At 42.3% G+C, this 19,087-nt stretch overlaps 1 protein-coding gene across 5 annotated transcripts in view; it reads left to right on the top strand.

Annotated features, from left to right (window-relative positions):
- Positions 1 to 19,087, top strand: part of LOC137322962 (mesoderm induction early response protein 3-like) — a 68,688-nt gene that overhangs the window by 35,432 nt on the left and 14,169 nt on the right. For all 5 annotated transcript variants that reach the window (XM_067986247.1, XM_067986230.1, XM_067986240.1 and 2 more), the window contains 3 exons: positions 2,860 to 2,942; positions 5,136 to 5,208; positions 7,939 to 8,090. In XM_067986247.1, the coding sequence (XP_067842348.1) occupies positions 2,860 to 2,942; positions 5,136 to 5,208; positions 7,939 to 8,090 (308 nt within the window). The remainder of the gene's footprint in view (positions 1 to 2,859; positions 2,943 to 5,135; positions 5,209 to 7,938; positions 8,091 to 19,087) is intronic.

The raw sequence follows: 19,087 nt of genomic DNA, 5'->3' as shown, positions 1-19,087 counted from the left end.
TACACCTCTCAGTATCCTCCCATTTATTGTGTATTCCCTTGCCTTGTTTGCCCTCCCCAAATGCATCACCTCACACTTCTCCGGATTGAATTCCATTTGCCACTTTTCTGCCCACCTGACCAGTCCATTGATATCTTTCTGCAGTCTACAGCTTTCCTCCTCATAATCAACCACACGGCCAATTTTTGTATCATCTGCAAACTTCTTGATCAGGCCCCCGACATTCAAGTCCAAATCATTAATATATACCACAAAAAGCAAGAGACCTAGTACTGAGCCCTGCAGAACCCCACTGGAAACAGCCTTCCAGTCGCAGAAACTCCCGTCAACCTTCCTGCCACTGAGCCAATTTTGGATCCAACTTGCCACTTTCCCTTGGATCCCATGGGCTTTTACTTTTCTGACTAGTCTGCCATGACGGACCTTGTCAAAAGCCTCGCTAAAATCCATGTAGACTTCATCAAACGCGTTACCCTCTTCGACCCTCCTTGTTACCTCCTCAAAAAATTCAATCAAATTAGTCAGGCACATAAGTACATAAAAGATAGGAGCAGGAGTAGGCCATTTGGCCCTTCGAGCCTGCTCCGCCATTCAGTGAGATCATGGCTGATCTGATTCTGGCCTCAACTCCACTTTCCTGCCTGTCCCCCATATCCTTTGACACTCTTGCTGATCAAAAATTTGTATATCTCAACCTTGAATAGGCTTTCTCTTAACAAATCCATGCTAACTGTCCTTGATTACCCCGTGCTTTTCTAAATGACGATTTATGCTGATCCTCAGAATTGATTCCAATAATTTTTTCACCACCGATGTTAGATTGACAGGCCTATAATTACTCGGTCTATCCTTTTTTCCTTTTTTAAACAACGGTACAATGTTAGCAGTTCTCCAATCCTCCGGCACCACGCCTGTAGCCAGGGAGGATTGGAAAATGATGGTCAGAGCCTCCGTTATTTCATCTCTTGCTTCTCTTAACAATCTGTGATACATTTCATCCGGGCCTGGTGATTTATCTACTTTCCAAGATACTAAACCCTTTAATACTTCCTCTCCCACTATGTTTATCCCATCCAATATTTCACACTCCTCCTCCTTAACCATAATCTCTGCATCGTCCCCCTCTTTTGTGAAGACAAACGAAAAGTGTTCATGAAGAACCGTACCCACCTCTTCCGCCTCCACACACAGGATACCTTTTTGGTTTCTAATAGGCCCTACTCTTTCCTTAGTTATTCTTTTGCTCTTTATGTATTTATAAAACCTCTTCGGTTTTTCCTTGATTTTATTTGCCAGTATTTTTTCATGCCCTCTCTTTGCTTTCCTAATTTCCTTTTTAATTTCACCCCTGCACTTTCTATACTCCTCTAGGCTTTCAGCAGTATTGAACTCTTGGTATCTGACATAAGCTTCCCTTTTTTGCCATATCTCACCTTGGATGCTCCTTGTCATCCAGGAGGCTCTTGATTTGGCAGTCCCACCCTTTTTCTTTGTGGGAACATGTTTGTTCTGAACCCTCACTATCTTGCAGTTGAATGCCTCCCACTGCTCTGACACTAATTTACCTTCAAGTAGCTGTTTCTAGTCCACTTTTGCTAAATCACTTCCCAGCTTAGTAAAATTGGCCTTTCCCCAATTGAGAACTTCTACTCCTGTTCTGTCTTTGTCCTTTTCCATAGCTGTGCCAAATCTGATTGAATTATGATCACTACCAGCACAATGCTCTCCCACTGATACTCCTTCCACCTGCCCAGCTTCATGCCCTAAAACTAAATCCAGAACTGCCCCCCCTCTTGTTGTGCTTGCTATGTACTGGCTAAAAAAGTTCTCCTGAATGCAATTTAGGAATTTTGCGCTCTTTATACCTTTTACACTGTTTGCAGCCCAGTTAATATTAGGGTAGTTGAAATCCCCTATTATTACTCTGCCCTGTTATTGCACTTCTTAGAAATTTGCTTACATATTTGCTCCTTTATCTCCCTCAGACTGTTTGGGGGTCTATAGTACACTCCCAGTAGTGGGATTGCCTCTTTTTTGTTCTTTAGCTCAACCCATACGGTCTCATATGATGATTCTTCTAACATACCATCCCTCCTCATAGCTGTAATTGTTTCTTTAACCAGTATTGTCACCCCCCCCCCATCTTTTTTAATCCCCTCTCTATCTCGTCTGGGTTTCTTCCAGATGTTTCTTCTGACCTGCAATTGTGCACTTCAAAATTATACAGGGTATACCTTTTTCCACATAATGGTTTATTTAAAATTTATATTAAAAACCTTACATCTGCAAACACTTCCTGACAGCTTTTTCTATTATTAATTCTTGTTTACGTTTATAATATAAACTGCTTATGTAAACTTGTCAAGCTGTAATTGCACCCTCCCACCAGTTGAGGTGCTGCAGTGCTACCACTGTTGGGAAGGTGTAATGCAGTGTGACAGTTTACACATAGTTTCCATTATAAATGTCATCAGAATTTATAACGGCAACATAAAAATAGGGACAAATTTTATGACTTTAAAATTAGGAACTGAATTACATATGTGCACACTGATCCAATTATGCCCTGCTTTACCTGAAGACTGCACTAGGTCTTGACTCTCCTGTGCAGTGCCTCGGCAGATTGACTAGTAAGGAAGTAAAAGTGGATTAAAGCTGTATACTTTGAGAGTGCACATTTTATTTTAAGATTTGAGGAAAGGGAGGAGGAAGTAATGCAGTACATTAAAATATCCATTATTAGAATCCATAATAAATCAGGAAAAACTATGCTAATGCTTTTGGTCAATAATAAAATTCTCTTTTGAATGATTTTGAATGGCCTTTTTGTGACAGCTGTCTTTATTTTTTTACATACAGCAAGCACGACCTTTGATGGTGATAAAGAATCTGAAGATGAAGAGGGACAAGATGATTGTGTTCCACCTGAAGACTTGAAAAAGGTACTCTAAACTCAGCATGTAAGTTGTAAGATGTTGCACTAAAAGATCAAAAATCAGCAGTTTCACTTTGAATTTGCTGTTTTGGAGAATAAGTGCTGCTTGATAGTCTTATTGTCATGTGTATAAAGAAGCTTTGTGGAAGTTGTCTTTGGCCCTTCGTTTATTGGCGATGAGGTGAAATGTTAGTGTTAGCTACATGAATACATGCAATGAATCTGAATCTACAGTTTAACTAACTCCCTATCTAAATGTTCCTGAAGGTTAGTAAGCTCTGGACAAATTGATCTATATTGCCTCAGTTTAAAATTAATCCAGATGTAAGAGCCCAAGGAAGCATGAGTTGAGTACTGTCTTCTGTTCCTAAATGGTATTGTGATTTGTAAGGACAATGTCATGGATTTTATAAAAAGCATTTTAGACAACTGGTGGCCACTGCACAAACAAGCATTACAAGGTTGTCCAAGGTTGGAGTTTTGAATGGTTTCGAAAAGAAAGGACGTATTGGCTTAAATCTTGTGGTTCATCATATTGATGTACTGCACTGCGATTTCCCTCGTGATTCACTATAAAGGTAGGTCTAATAAGCTTTTGAATTCCAAAACAATAATGTTCCTCCATTTTGTCTAGAAGCTTGAATAAAGCTTTAACCTAAGGTTTGCATAATGGCATATAAATAGTTCCACATATTCTTCAGAAAGATTGCATAGCTTTTGAATCTCAAAATTTTGTATTAACCCAAATATTGAAGACGATGTGCAGTTTTGCCTGTTCAGGTTACATAATGAGGCAGTGACCCACAGTTGTATTTCACTTCCCCCTACCCCATCTCTCCTAAGGTAGTAGCTCTTACTTAGACAGGTTCTATAGCAGTTGGTGGCCCTTTGGTATCTTTTTCTAAGTGGATGTACTTCATTTATGAGCTTCTTGATGAATGCTTTTGTGATACTGCCACAATTGAATTACCTGACTGATTCTGTCCTCACCTGATAAGCGCACATCCAGCAGGAGTCACTAGATAGTAATCGAGAGTGGGAATGATGGCTAGTGTTTTGTTTTCTCTTCGCTAGCCTGGGCCAGTATAAAATTTCCATTTTCTTCTCTTCTGGCTGAGATGTGACTCAGACTGGGTAGTTTTTTGCTAAGCTTAAATCATGAAAAAGTTTAATTTGCTAGAGAAGGGAACGACTTGAGTTTAAATTGTGCCTTTCGTGATCTCAGGACATTCCAAAGTGCTTCATCCCCAATGAAATCGATTAAGTCCAGTTTGAACTCCAGATTTACTATAGAGTAAAGATGCATTCCTTGAGATGATTGTATTATCCCATAAGGACTAGACACAGAAGAGAATTATAGTTGTATGTTGTTACTGAGCTTCTCTTAATAAATGTGCAAGATTTGTAGCTTGTGAGATCTATAGGTTGGATGAATTATGAAGCTCTTGCTCATGATTGCAATAAATTCAAATGTTCCATTTAGTTATAAATTCTGTGCAGGTCTTTAAAAGAGACAATTATTTGACCAGTTTTTTTTTTAAATCTTAACTTTGAACTTCATCTGTGGTTCCCATAGATGATGTCAATTTCCACATACAATGTAGATTGTTTTCCTGATTTCAACTGCTACAACACATGTAAAGTGATTTGTTTCCTTGTGGCTGGAGCTGTAAATTAGTTTCTATAGAATATAATTCTGAAGACAAATCTGATTGATGTTCTGCAAAGTATTGGCTTTTACCATTTGTATTTAAACCATTATCTGTGGTCTTCTGCAGTGTAAAGTGAGGAAAAACAAAGTGAAATAGAATCTCAGGATGCTTAGTTACAAGTAAATAGATCTTAAGCAACTTTTAAAAAGTAAACTACCAAAAGCAAATCTATTTGTTGAATTAAAATTATTTAACATCTTTGTAGAAAGTACTTACGGCATCAGAATTTGCAGATTGTTGGGAATCAAGGGATATGGGGATAGGGTGGGAATGTGGATTTGAGGTAGAAGATCAGCCATGATCCTATTGAATGGGGCAGGCTCGAGGAGCCATATGACCTACTCCGGCTCCTATTTCTTATTTTCTCATGTTGTATATTTTCATGATATAAAACTAGAATCTGTCTTATCCCCATGTTGCTTAGTGAAAAAAAAGTAGTTTGTTAGCTGAATGATTATAATGACTGATGTGGAATTGTCTTTATTTAGGAAATAATGGTGGGTTCAGAGTATCAAGCTGAAATTCCATCCAGTCTGTGCAGATACAAAGATAGTGAAAAAGGTAAGGCATGTGCTTATGAATTAAAAATAAATAAATTCTGTGCCTGAAAGGCAGAGACAATTTTAGAGGTAAATACCCAAGTGAATCTGTTTTTTCTTGTAACACCCATAATTTATAGAACTCTTGAGGAACCATGTAGTGATCTATTTCAGGGAGATGGTATGGAGTGGGTGCACTGGGGTAACATCAGCTTTGGGAATCCCCTTTAATAATTCTGCCCCATGGAATGGAATCTGCATCAGTCAACCATCGGCTGTGTATTTTCCTTTTACCTCCTCCCCAAGTCTCCACAAGGTATCAGCTCCCTGAAATGGTTTACAGAACATAATGTAAGTATCTTATGAATGTAGGTAATTAGAAAATAAACTTCAAAAACTTGTTAGAATTCAGGAAATAACTCACAGTGAAGGTAATTGTCCACAGAGTTACTTCCCCTTTTTAAAGGGATACCCCCAGGCTCCAAATGAATTCCATTTAATATATACTTCTGCAGCTACCGATCTGCTCAATCACACCATCACCTCCATCTTTTGATGCTGTTGTCCCCAGTAAAACTCTTACGCTCCCCCAGCCTGGTTATTCCCCTTGATACGTCCCACATCTTCACTCCTTTAAGTCCAAGGGATGCAACTGGTTTAGCCATTCATCGCCAGATCTGGCTGGACTACATCAAGCACTATTCTGCTCTCCTCTACCAAAACTACTCGCTATTCCATGATCATCCTGGAATGCAAAGATAACACTCAGCTTCTTTTCTCCACTATCAACCATCTCTTTAAACCCCTTTTCCTGGCCCCCTCCATCCACGCCTCCAACAACAAGGGAGAGGAGCTTATGCTTTGTCAATAAGATTGAGACCATCTGTTCAGCTGCATCTGCCGCATCCGTCCCTTCCCCTAACTCACCAAGCCAAACTTCTCCCATGGTACCCCCCCTGCCCTAGCCCTGAACCCACATCTTTCTCCAGTTTTTATCCTATCTCCCCTCATGCCGTCTCTGAACTCATCTTGTTCATGAGACACACCTCTTACTCTTTCGACCCTATTCCCACCAAACTGACCACCCAGCTTCCCTTCCTGGCTGCTATGCTAGCTGATATTGTCTCCTCAAGTACTGTCCCCCTTCCTCTCAAATCTGCCGTAATCATCCCCCTCCTCAAAAAAAACCCACCATTGATCCCTCTGTCCTCAAACTACTGCCCCTATCTCCAACCTCCCTTTCCTCTCCAAACCCCTTGAATGTGTTGTCCCCTCCCAAATCCGTGCCTATCTTTCCCGCAACTCCATATTTGAACCACTCCAATTAGGGTTCCACCTCTGCCACAGCACAGAAACGGCCCTAAACTAAATCACAAATCACATCCTATGTGACCATGGTGCACTAGCCCCCCTCATCCCTCTTGACCTGCCTTTGACACGGTTGACCACACCATCCTTCTCTAATGCCTCTCTTATGTTGTCCAGTTGGGTGGGGCTGCGCTCGCCTGGTTCTACTCTTGCCTATCCAGTTGTATCCAGAAAATCTCCTGCAATTGGTTTCTCTTCCTGCTCCCGTACTGTTACCTCTGGAGTCCCCTATCTATTCTTGGCCCCGCTCCTATTTCTCATCTACTTGCTGCCCTTGGCGACATCATCCGAAAACACGACTTCAGGTTCCACTCTGCCTCTGCTCATCTGCTGCTGAAACTGATTCATGCTTTTGTTACCTCCAGACTCAACTATTCTAATACTCTCCTGGCTGGCTGCCCATCTTCCACCCTCCATAAACTATGGCTGATCCAAAACTCAACTGCCCGTATCCTAACTCGCACCAAGTCCCGCTCACACATCACCCCTGTGCTTGCTGACCTACATTAGCTCCCAGTCCTCGAATGCCTCAATTTTAATATTTTCATCTTTGTGTTCAAATCTCTCCATGGCCTCACCCCTCCCTATATCTGTAACCTCCTCCAGTTCTATAACCCTCCCAAGAACTCTGCGTTCCTCCAACTCCGGCCCCTTGTCCATCCTCCGCTTCCTTCACCCCACCATTGGTGGCCGTACCTTCAGCTGTCTAGACCCTAAGCGCTGGAATTTCCTCCCTAAACCTCTCTGTGTCTCCTCCTTTAAGACACTCCTTAAAACCTACCTCTTTGACCAAGCTTTTGGACACCTAGCCTAATGCCTCCTCCTTTGACTTGGTGTCAGTGTTTGTCTTAGTGCGACAAAACGCCTATGAAACGCCGTGGGACATTTTACTGCGTTAAAGGAACTATATAAATGCAAGTTGTTGCATATTTAAGATATAATTCTTCTAGTTTCTAGCACTAATTTTCATAATGCATTTGTATTTTTTTTAAAAATCACTTGATGGCAGATGCTTATTACTGGTTGAAATATGTGAAAGATTATTTTATTGTGTAGAATTTCCATTAGCATGCAGAAGAATCCTTTTTTAATTGCTGGTAGAATCCATTTTATGAAATATAATCAAAAAGCTTTAACATGATATTTCTCATATGCTATGTGTGATTCTGAAAATACAGTAGTAGCAAGTAGGGTGACATCTATCCAAAAAGGTTAATGACAGCAATCAATAAGTAATAGCTGTTTCGAGCTCAGAATTTTTATCAACACCTTATGCTCAACACATTTTGTTTTCTTAAATTTTTAACTGCATGATGTGTTTGAATGTATTCATGTTTCAATAAAGCGTTTTAGAAAGTTACTGTAACCTGTACTTTATTTCTAGTCTATGAAAATGAGGACCAATTACTTTGGACTCCCTATTTGCTTCCTGAAAGTACGGTAAAGGAGTTCTTGCATGAAGCGGCTAAGAGATCTGCAGATGAGAAAGGTGTTGGTGGTATACCTGAAGGGGCGCATATAAGGGACAATGAACAGGTGAATTACAGATTTGATACACAAGTGGAAAACTATATTAAGCAATTGGGTGGATAACATTTCACCATGAACTGCATTGATTATTTTATTTCCCATAACGGAGGCCTGGCTCAAACAAGGAGAGAATTGGGAACTTAATATTCCTGGCTACAAGGTATTCAGGAAAGGTAGGGAAGAAAAAAAAAGGATGGGGTGGGTGGTTGCAGTGTTGATCAAAGATACTGTTACAGCACTGGAAAGGGATGATGTACTTGAGGGTTAGAATTAAGGAACAATAGAGGAGCTATTACATGGCTGGGTGTACACTATAGGCCACCAGATAGTGGGAAGGAGATAGAGGAGCAAATTTTCAGGCAAATTTCAGAAAGATGCGAGAACTATAGAATAGTGATAATGGGGGACTTCAATTAGAGACATTAATCTGGGACAAAATTAATTGGCACTTGGAAAAATATGGGTTAATAAATGGCAGCTAGCACAGATTTGTTAAAGGCAAATCGTGAGTTCTTTGAAATAATGGAGAGGATTGATGAGGGTAGTGATAAAGTACCACATAATAGACTTGTTAGTAAAATTGAAGCCCATGGAATTAAAGGGACAGTGACAGCATGGATACGAAATTGGCTAAGAGACAGAAAGCAGAGAGTAGTGGTGACTGGTTGTTTTTTAGGCTGGAGAGAAGTATACTGTGGTGTTCCCCCAGGGGTTGGTATTAGGACCCCTGCTCTTCTTGATATATGTTAATGACCTGAACTTGAGTATACGGAGCATAAATTCAAAGTTTGCAGATGACATGAAACTTGGAAATGCAGTAAACAATGAGGAGGATAGTAACAGACTTCACGAGGACATAAACAGACTGGTGAAATGGGCAGACACATGACCGATGCAATTTAATGCAGAAGTGATGCATTTTGGTAGGAAGAATGAGGAGAGGCAATATAAACTAAATGGTGCAATTTTAAAGGGGGTGCAGGAACAGAGAGACCTGAGGGGTTATGTACACAAATCGTTGAAGGTGGCAGGACAAGTTGAGAAGGCTGCTTTAAAAAAAACCTACGGAATCTTGGCTTTATAAACCGAAGCATAGAGTACAAAAGGAAGGAAGTTATGCTAAATCTTATAAATCACTGGTTAGGCCCCACCTGGAGTACTGTGTCCAATTCTGGGCATCACACTTTAGGAAGGATGTCAAGGCCTTTAGAAAGGGTGCAGAGGAGATTTACTAGAATAGTACCAGGGATGCGGGACTTCAGTTATGCGGAGAGACTGGAGAAGCTGGGGTTGTTCTCCTTAGAGCAGAGAAGGTTATGGGGAGATTTAATAGAGGTTCAAAAATCATATGAAGGGTTTTGATAGAGTAAATGAGGAGAAACCGTTTCCAGTGGCAGAAGCGTCAGTAACCAGAGGACACAGATTTAAGGCAATTGGCAAAAGAACCAGAGGTGCGATGAGGAGCATTTTTTTTGGATAAATACTTGTAGGGGAAAAAATTTCAGGGCTATGGGGAAAGAGCAGAGGAGTGGGACTAATTGGATAGCTCTTTGAAAGAGCAGGCACGATGGGATGAATGGCCTCCTTCTATGCTGTAACATTCTATGATTCCTTTAGGAGCACAGTTCTGCATCAACCTTAATGTTTTAATGGTGTTTCTTCAAAAATTACACTAATACTGCTGATAAATGGATTGAATTTAAGGATTTTTAACATAAAAAATGTATAACTACTTTGTAAATAGAATTTCATTAATCCATCCTGGTTATTCATTGCAAAAATAAATAGCAAGAGGTTGGTTATTGCAGTATTCAAAGTTTTGATAAAGGCTATAACTATACTAATTCAGAGCAAATGAAGCTTTTTGATGCAATAAGCAAATAAAGGTACACTCCTTTGCTTTTTAAACTGGGTATGATGTAATTGAGCAGCAATCACTGTGTGAGCCATGCATGCTCCTTTACATAAGAACATAGGAAATAGGAGCAGGACTAGGCCATACAGCCCCTTGAGCCTGCTCCTCCATTCAATAAGATCATGGCTGATCTTCAACCTCAACTCCACTTTCCCACCTGAACCCCATATCCCTTGATTCCCCTAGAGTCCAAAAATCTATCTATTGATCTCAGCCTTGAATATACTCAACGACTCAGCATCCACAGCCCTCTGGGGTAGAGAATTCCAAAGATTCATAACCCTCAGTGAAGAAATTCCTCCTCATCTTAGTCTTAAATGGCCGACCCCTTATCCTGAGACTATGCCCCTTAGTTCTTCACCCCTGTGTTTTTTTCAAAATTAATACTTCTGTGTTTTTGGTTGAGGGTATTACATGTGATGATTTGCCTCTGATATCACAAGTCCATTGTTCTATCTAAATGATCTCATTTTTTGTAATCAACTCAAACTGGTGGAATCCAGATAAGAGGAGAGAACTAATGGGCCAGAAATTGCAGCAATGGCGGGTTTTGTGGCAAACGACGTTAATTGGACTTTCTGCTCATCACACTATATTTGCGTTGCAAATTGCTGGAACATCAATAGGATAACGGTGCAGTGATATCAATGTCTTATCTGGGTGCTCATGAACGTCGTGCCCAATGGCTTAGCTCCTTAACCAATGAAAGAAAAGGATAGCGAGAGAAACAGAACGGACGACTGAGAAGGAAATTGGTTAATTAGAGTCAAATTAGAGACAGAGAAATAGAGGGAGAGTAAGAGAGAGAGAAATAAGTGACAAAGGGAAAGTAAGGAAAAAATTAGAAAGAACAAGCAGAAGAGGAGGACAATATAACCCAGTTGTGTTTGGGAATTGCTATATTGGTCCTTGAGAAGTTAATGAGTGAATGGCAGGGTAGGTGTGTGAAATGTGCAAACATTCTTGACCCATGCAGTATAGAACCAGCCATCCCGTCCACCATGATCAGGAACAGTGGAACACCCAGTGGGTACGTCATTGCACTGTTTTCGTAGGAACATAGGAATTGCTAGACGAAAATAGACCAAGGTCCATCTAGTTTGCCTTTGACCATTCTGTAGCTGCAAAATACAATGATAATGGAGTTGTTGACTAATCATAGCGATCAATCTCTATCAGTTAGTCTACAACAGACCTCAATACGAGGAAAACTCCAATGATGGAGCGCTTTGGGAGCCATAGGTCCAAAATCACCTTTATCCTCTCCAGCATGATATACTTACCACATGTCATGTCTCAATTTACTCATATACTATATCCCAAAATGTTATTTTCTGAAAGAAATATATTTAATTTGCATTTGAATGAGTGATCAGCTTCTGAGTCAAAACAACTTTGTGTCCTGAAACTTACTGCTTCTGACACTCACTGGAGTGTGGATGGCAAGACTGGAACAAAGCACTATCAAGACAGATAAAATGTTTTTAAAAACCTCTAGGAACAAATCACTACCTGCTGGAGTGAAACTCCACAGCTTCGTTGTTCCCTTTCTGGATCCCCAAGGTTGAGTGTCATGTCAGGACCATAAATCACATCATTAACAGGGTTCTCTACGACATTAATTACCAGTCCTGCAGACTGCGGCGAGTATAATTTTTAATAACGTCGTAAATCCAGCAATTTCACGATTGCCATTAAGTTCAATGGGAAGCCTCACGACGAGAAGGAGCTTTTTGTCCGTTTTGGCAATGCTAGGAGCGCAAATCGTCCAGCAATTTGCGGGGAATTGGAACTCATGGCTATCTCTTTTACTCTATAAATTTCTAGATTTTTTAATGAATTAGTAATGGCGAGTGCTGTTAATGCATCACTGTAATGATGCAACATCCCAGCAATTTTTTCCAAACTGAAGTTCATGAATGACTTAAATGTGTTTCATTCATTCTTTTGATGACTGAATGTGCATGAATTTCAGAGTACTGACCTTGAACCAGTGAAGGACCAAATAAATTCTTGACTATTCTTTAATCTCTTAACTGCTGTACTTAGAGAAGGATGCGCTGGAAGATGTCGTCCTCCTAATTCCCCCCCCCCCCCCCCCAACTGAAGCATGTGCACCCCATGCATGTTTTACTTTGAGCTAGTTTTTGGATAAAGGATGTCTTCATTGTGTTCCTGTTATATGCCATTTCTTCAAACAGGCCTGAAAGTATCTTTGCCTGAATATCCTGCAATGCTCCAAATCCTGAATTTGAACAGATTATTGCTCCACTTGAACCTGAAAAATACAATTGCATAACAATGTATTTGCAAGACTTGAAAAAGTGCGAGATTGCACAGATTGTTCCTGCTACTAAACACAATGGAGTTGAATTTCTGTTTGCGCGTTTTTTGGGGGGTTTTCCACATATCTTCTGCCAAACTCAATGTGCACAATTGGAAGAAACCCTCTCCACGAAAATTCAACCCTAATGAATCCAAGCACAATGTAAGGGGGAGTATTTTCAATGTAAAGTAACTTCCCTCTTTTCCCTTCCCTCACCCTACCCTGTCAAAAAAAATAATTGTGGTGGATATTTAAAATGTAGGACATCTTGCCCTCCTCCATGGAGACTCAATATTTCAGGTCTTTTATTTAGTAGGAGCTGACAATCAACTGCCTATAGCTATGGGACCAGTCAGTGAGCAGTTCCTTATAAAAATTACAGATCACGATCATTTACTGTCCTACATTTGAGCCAGATAACTAGTTTTCAGGATGGGAAAGGTATGCTAATTTTTAAATGGCTTTATATATGAAAGTATTCTTTGTCACCACGTTCTTCCCCATTTTTCTTTCTTTAATACTCTATTTTACAGAGTTTTTCATCTGCTCCTTGTGGGAGCTACTGGACAGTTTTTTTCAGGGCGACTACATCTGCGGTAAGTGTCTGCAGCTCGAGGAACTTCGGCTCCGAGTTGAGGAGCTGGAGTCCGAGCTACAGACATTGCAATGCATCAGGGAGGGAGAAAGTTACCTGGACACTTTGATCCAGGAGGCCGTCACACCCCTTAGACTAAATACTGTAGAATTGGCACGTGGTCAGGGAAAGGAGGGTGTGACTGCAAGTGAGGCAGGTACGGAGATCCAGGAGGTAGCGTTGCAGGAGCCTTAGCCTCTGCACTTGTCCAATAGATATGAGGTTCTTGCAGCTCTTGTGGACGAGTGCAGGGACTGCTGGGAGGATGAGCAAACTGGCCACGGCACGTGGTTCAGGGGGCCATTCAAGTGGGGGGAGTAAAAAGGAATGTGGTTGTAGTAGGCGACAGTATAGTTAGAAGGATAGACACTGTTCTCTGCAGCCAAGAGCGAGAGTCCCGAAGGCTGTGTTGCCCACCCGGTGCCAGGGTTAAGGACATCTCCTTAGGGCTGGAGAGAAACTTGTAATGGGAGGGGGAGAATCCAGTGGTCGTGGTCCACGTAGGTACCAACAACATAGGTAGGACTAAAAAAGAGGTTCTGCTGAGGGAGTTTGAGCAGCAAGGGACTAAATTAAAAAGCAGAACCACAAAGGTGATAATCTCCGTATTATTACCTGAGCCACGAGCAAATTGGCACAGGGTAAATCAGATCAGAGAGATGAATGCGTGGCTCAAAGATTGGTGTGGGAGAAGTAGGTTTCGATTCATGAGGCACTGGCACCAGTACTGGGGAAAGAGGGAGCTGTTCCGTTGGGACAGGCTTCTCCTGAACCATGCTGGGACCAGTGTTCTGGCAAACCGAATAACTAGGGCGGTAGAGAAGGCTTTAAACTAAATAGGGAGGGAGGGCTCAGGCGGGGCAAAGTTTAGATTGATGAGAAAAGACAAGGAAGTAGTACAGGAAAGTGATGGGGAGTAATGATAAATAGAGTGTGTCAGGAAGGGACAGAGTGTACAAACATAAGAGTGCACTAGCAAATGGGGCCGGAGTAGGAAAGAATGGTAAAAAGGCAAAATTAAAGGTTCTTTATCTGAATACGCGCAGCATTCGTAATAAGAAAGATGAATTGACGGCACAAATAGAAACAAATGGGTATGATCTCGTGGCCATTTCAGAGACGTGGTTGCAAGGTGATCAAGGTTGGGAGCTAAATATTCAGAGTTATTTAACTTTTCGGAAGGATAGGAAAAAAGGTAAAGGTGGTGTGGTAGCTCTGTTAATAAAGGATGAAATTGGTATAATAGTGAGAAATGATCTTGGCTCAGAAGATCAAGATGTTGAATCAATTTGGGTAGAGGTAAGAAATAGCAAGGGAAAGAAATCACTGGTGGGAGTAGTATATAGGCCCCCTAACAGTAGCTACACTGTAGGGCAAAATATAAATCGGGAAATAAGGGGGGCTTGTAAAAAAGCTAATGCAATAATCATGGGCGATTTTAACTTTCACATTGATTGGACAAATCAAATTGGCAAAAATAGCCCTGAGGAAGAGTTCATAGAGTGTATTAGGGACTGTTTCTTAGACCAATACGTCGGGAACAGGCCATTTTGGATCTGGTAATGGGTAATGAAACCGGATTAATTAATGATCTCAAAGTGATCCCTTGGGAAGCAGTGATCATAACATGATAGAATTTCACATCCAGTTTGAGAGCAAGGATCTTGGGTCTGAAACTACTGTATTAAACTTAAATAAGGGCAATTATAAAGGAATGAGGGTGGAATTGGCTAAAGTGGACTGGGTAAACAGATTAGATGGTATGATGCTGGATAAGCAGTGGCAAACATTTAAAAAGATATTTTATGACTCGCAACAAAAATATATCCGTGTGAGGAGGAAAGACCCCACAAAAAGGGTGAACCAACCATGGCTAACTAAGGAATTCAAGGATGGTATCAGGTTAAAAGAAAAAGCATACAACGTGGCAAAGATTACTGGTAAGCCCGAAGATTGAGAAAACTATAAAAAATCAGCAATGGATGACTAAAAGAATAAAAAAGAGGGAGAAAATAAATTATGAGAGTAAACTAGCAAGAAATATAAAACTGACAGTAAAAGCTTCTACTAGTATATAAAACGGAAGAGGGTAGCTAAAGTAAACATTGGTCCCTTAGAGGATGAGACTGGGGAAATAATAATGGAAAACAAACAAATGGCAAAGGAATTGAAAAGGTATTTTGTATCTGTCTTCACTGTAGAAGACATTCATAACATCCCAATAATAGTAGAAAATCAAGGGGCAAAGGGGAGGGAGGAACTAAAAACTATCACTAGAGAAAAAGTACTAGGTAAACTAATGGGTCTAAAGGCTGTCAAGTCCCCTGGACCTGATGGCTTGCATCCGAGGGTCTTAAAGGAAGTGGCTACAGAGATAGTGGATGCATTGGTTGTAATCTTCCAGAATTCACTAGATTCTGGAAAGGTCCCAGCGGATTGGAAAACCGCAAACGTAACACCCCGATTCAAGAAGGGAGTGAGACAGAAAGCAGGTGACTATAGACCTGTTAGCCTAACATCTGTCATTGGGAAAATGGTAGAATCCATTATTAAGGAAGTAGTAGCAGGACATTTGGAGACTCATAATACAATCAAGGAGAGTCAACATGGTTTTATGAAAGGGAAATCATGTCTGACAAATTTATTTATTAGAGTTCTTTGAGGAAGTAACGGGCAAGGTGGATAAAGGGGAACCAATGGATGCAGTATATTTGGATTTCCAAAAGCCATTCGATAAGTTACCGCATAAAAGATTACTGCACAAGATAAGAGCTCATGGTGTTGGGGGTAATATACTGGCATGGATAGAGGATTGGCTAACTAACAGAAAACAAAGAGTCGGGATAAAAGGGTCATTTTCAAAATGGCAATCTGTAACTAGTGGGGTGCCGCAGGGATCAGTGCTGGGGCTGCAACTATTTACAATATATATCAATGATTTGGATGAAGGAACAGAGTGTCTTGTGGCCAAATTTGCTGATGATACAAAGAAAGGTGGAAAAGCAAGTTGCGATGAGGACACAAAGGGCTCGATTTTTGGACGTCCGAGACGGCGGGTTCGTGGTGGGGGGGGCTCTGAAAATCAGGGATTCCCAGGGCGGGTCCAGAGCCTGGCTCCAACCCGCCCGCTTCCAGGTTCCCCTGTGACGCGCTTAGATGCGCGCGCAGCCCCCGCATGTGGGACTCCCGCCGGCAATTAAAGCCGGCGGGATCCCACTTAAACCAATTATTTACATCGTTCAGGTCGTTTGCAGACCTGATTGACATGATATTTTAGGAGGGGTGGGATTTTCAACTCAACTGAGACTGTTTCCCGTACTGGGGGAAACACTCCCAGTTGAAATGGACGTGTTGCAGCCACCAGCCTGTGGCAGCTGCAGAGGTCCATTTGACAGCTTGGGGGTGGAGGGGGGGGGGGGGGAGACCCTCACTCATTGCAGGAGGCCACTCTATCACTTTGGACAAAGTTTGGCCTCCACCACCCTCCTCCTAACAATAAAATTCACCAACTCGCACCCTCAACCCCGGTGTGCAGACACATTTACCTACCTTGCGGACCCCCTCAAACGTACATCTTCTGGATGGGGGCCATCATTGCTCCAGTCATGACCTCCTTGGAGGACGAGCGGCATCACCACCCTCGCCGGCCATGCTGTCCACCTCTGACACGTGTAGCTCCACAACACAATGCTGTGACACATCCACCTGCACAGCAGGAGGGAGGGCAACCGCAGAGAGAGATGCGTCGCAGAAGGTACTACCCTCACCACAGGGACTACAGACTGAGACTCAGCTTGCTGGACCTCTCTGAGGAGCAGTGCACACGGATACTCAGAGTCACTCAACATGTAGTTGTGGACATCTGCAGCCTCCTTCATGCCGAGCTGCTCCCAGCTGGCCCGAGCACCATCTTCTTACCTGTCGCTGTCAAAGTCACCACTGCCCTCACCAACTTCTCCGCATCCTTCCAGTGTGCCACCGGGGACATTGCCAACGTCTCTCAGTCGTCTGCACAAAAGAGCCCTGCAAATACACCTACACCCACTCTGCAGTGACACAATGGGTGGCATCAGTTGTTGGTCTTCATAGTGATCCTCAGGAATGGGCATTGTTGCCCATAGTGGTGACAATATAATATGTAATGAGAGTTGATCAGAAATCAAATATAAGTAAAAACCATGACAAACCATCAAACACCCTTGTACATCCCCTTCATGCTCACGACACGTTTGCCTTACGCTTCCTACTGCACATATGTGATGCATGCCATGTGGCTGCAGCACAGGTAGTGGCAGGTTGGGTGAGGCTGACCGTGAAAGAGATGCACGAGAGGGTGAGTATAAGATAGAGCCATGAGGTTGTATGAGGATTGGGTTGAGTGGTAGTGGCGGGATGAGTACTGGCGAGGTGAGTAAGTGCAGGTAAGATGAGGATGAGCTTTGAGTGGGTGTGAGGAGTGATGTGATAGAGTAGTGTTGGCAGTGCAGAAGGAGATGTGGGGTGGGGGCGGTGATGTGGCAGACGGAGTGTAGGGGAATGAGTAAGTGTACTCACTTCGGCTGACATACTTAGGTCGTTGAAGCGTCTCCTGCACTGTATGCAGGTGCGCGATATGTTGCTGCTGCTGGTGACCTCCTCTGCCACTTCGAGCCAGGCCTCCGTGGTGGCAGAGGCAGGCCACTTCCTCCCATCCGCCGGGGAGAAGATCTCTGTCCTCCCCCTCTTCCTCACCCCATCTATTAAGACCTGGAGTGAGGCATCATTAAACCTGGGAGCAACCTTTCCCCTGGGCTGCTCCATGCTGTAATTTTGCCTATTTTCTGCGGCATCAGTCAGTGGAGGACTGCCCCTTTAAATAGGGCTCCTCCAGCTGACAGCCTATGATGCGGCTGCGCAGTCCGCCCGCTGCACAGCCTTCCAGTACAAAACCCGGAAGCCGAGGTAGTTGCCTTCAATTAGGCTGCAATTGCATGTGGAGCACCCCGAATTCACTGGGTGCCTTACCCACGCGCCCAGTCGACCCCCCGCTGCCAACCCACCTCCCTCCTAAAATCGAGCCCAAAGTGTCTGCAAAGAGATATTGACAGGTTAAGCGAATGGGCAAAAATTTGGAAGATGGAATATAACGTGGGAAAATGTGAAGTCATCCACTTCGGGAGGAAAAATAAAAAACTAAAATATTATTTGAATGGAGAAATACTACAAAATGCTGCAGTACAGAGGGATCTGGGTGTCCTCGTATATGAAACACAAAAAGTCAACATGCAGGTGCAGCAGGTAATCCGGAAGGCAAACGGAATATTGGCCTTTATTTCTAGGGGGATGAAGCATAAAAGCAGGGAAGTGATGCTACAACTGTACAGGGTGCTGGTGAGACCACACCTGGAGTACTGCATAAAGTTCTGAAAGGACATACTTGCATTGGAGGCAGTTCAGAACTGGGTTGATTCTGGATATGGAAGGGTTGTCTTATGAGGAAAGATTGAACAAACAGGTTGGGTCTATACTCATTGGAGTTTAGAAGAATGAGAGGAGATCATATTGAAACATACAAGATTCTGAAGGGACTCAATAGGGTAAATGCTGAGAGGATGTTACCCCTCATGGGGGAATCTAAAACTAGGGGGCATAGTCTCTGAATAAGGGGTCGCCCGTTTAAGATGGAAATGAGGAGGAATTTCTTCTCCCAAGGCGTCGTGAATCTTTGGAATTCTTTACCCCAAAAAACTGTGGATGCTGAGTCATTGAATACATTCAAGGCTGAGTTGGACAAATTTTTGATCATTGTAAGCAATTTTACAACACCAAGTTATAGTCCAGCAATTTTATTTTAAATTCACAAGCTTTCGGAGGCTACCTCCTTCGTCAGGTGAACGATGTGAAAATGATCAAATTTTTGATCAGCAAGAGAATCAAAGGATATGGGGAAATGGCGGGAAAGTGGAGTTGAGGTAAAAATCAGATCAGCTATGATCTCATTAAATGGCGGAGCAGGCTCGAGGGGCCGAATGGCCTACTCCTGCTCCTATCTCTTATGGTCTTAATTAGTAGTTTACAGGAAATTAACTTGGCACATGGTTGAGGATGTATTGTGAAAGATGAACATTTAAATAGTCATGCCTAACCTC

This window comes from Heptranchias perlo, chromosome 1 (genome assembly GCF_035084215.1).
Source record: "Heptranchias perlo isolate sHepPer1 chromosome 1, sHepPer1.hap1, whole genome shotgun sequence".
In the NCBI taxonomy this organism is placed as follows: domain Eukaryota; kingdom Metazoa; phylum Chordata; class Chondrichthyes; order Hexanchiformes; family Hexanchidae; genus Heptranchias; species Heptranchias perlo.
Note: the sequence above shows the minus strand (reverse complement) of the source record. Positions and strands in the feature narration are given on the sequence as shown.